Source organism: Penaeus monodon, chromosome 19 (assembly GCF_015228065.2).
Source record: "Penaeus monodon isolate SGIC_2016 chromosome 19, NSTDA_Pmon_1, whole genome shotgun sequence".
In the NCBI taxonomy this organism is placed as follows: Eukaryota; Metazoa; Arthropoda; class Malacostraca; order Decapoda; family Penaeidae; genus Penaeus; species Penaeus monodon.
The window spans coordinates 11,341,890-11,342,115 of record NC_051404.1 but is presented as its reverse complement, the minus strand read 5'-3'; the positions used below and the strand labels follow the sequence as shown (position 1 = coordinate 11,342,115).

Genomic DNA, 226 nt, shown 5'->3' with positions numbered 1-226 from the left:
GCGCCGTCACTCACCAACGAAGACCCTCAGATCGTAGTTGGTACCAATTGGGGCTCCAGCGTAGGATCTGGCCGGCAGGAGAGTCACGGAAGGAGGCGCCAGGGAGGAGACGGTGAAGGAGAAAGGGACGGCTCCTGCGCCCAGCCTCTTCACCAGCGTATCCTGAAGGAGGGAGTGTGAGATAAAGGCGTGTGGTGATTTTTTTAAAGTAATGTGAGGTTATGCA

At 56.2% G+C, this 226-nt stretch overlaps 1 protein-coding gene across 1 annotated transcript in view; it reads right to left on the bottom strand.

Annotated features, from left to right (window-relative positions):
- The window catches only part of LOC119585060 (arrestin homolog), a gene marked incomplete in the record, with an annotated part of 137,586 nt that overhangs the window by 37,255 nt on the left and 100,105 nt on the right, over positions 1 to 226 (bottom strand). The window contains 1 exon segment of the mRNA XM_037933677.1: positions 15 to 162. Coding sequence (XP_037789605.1) covers positions 15 to 162 — 148 coding nt within the window.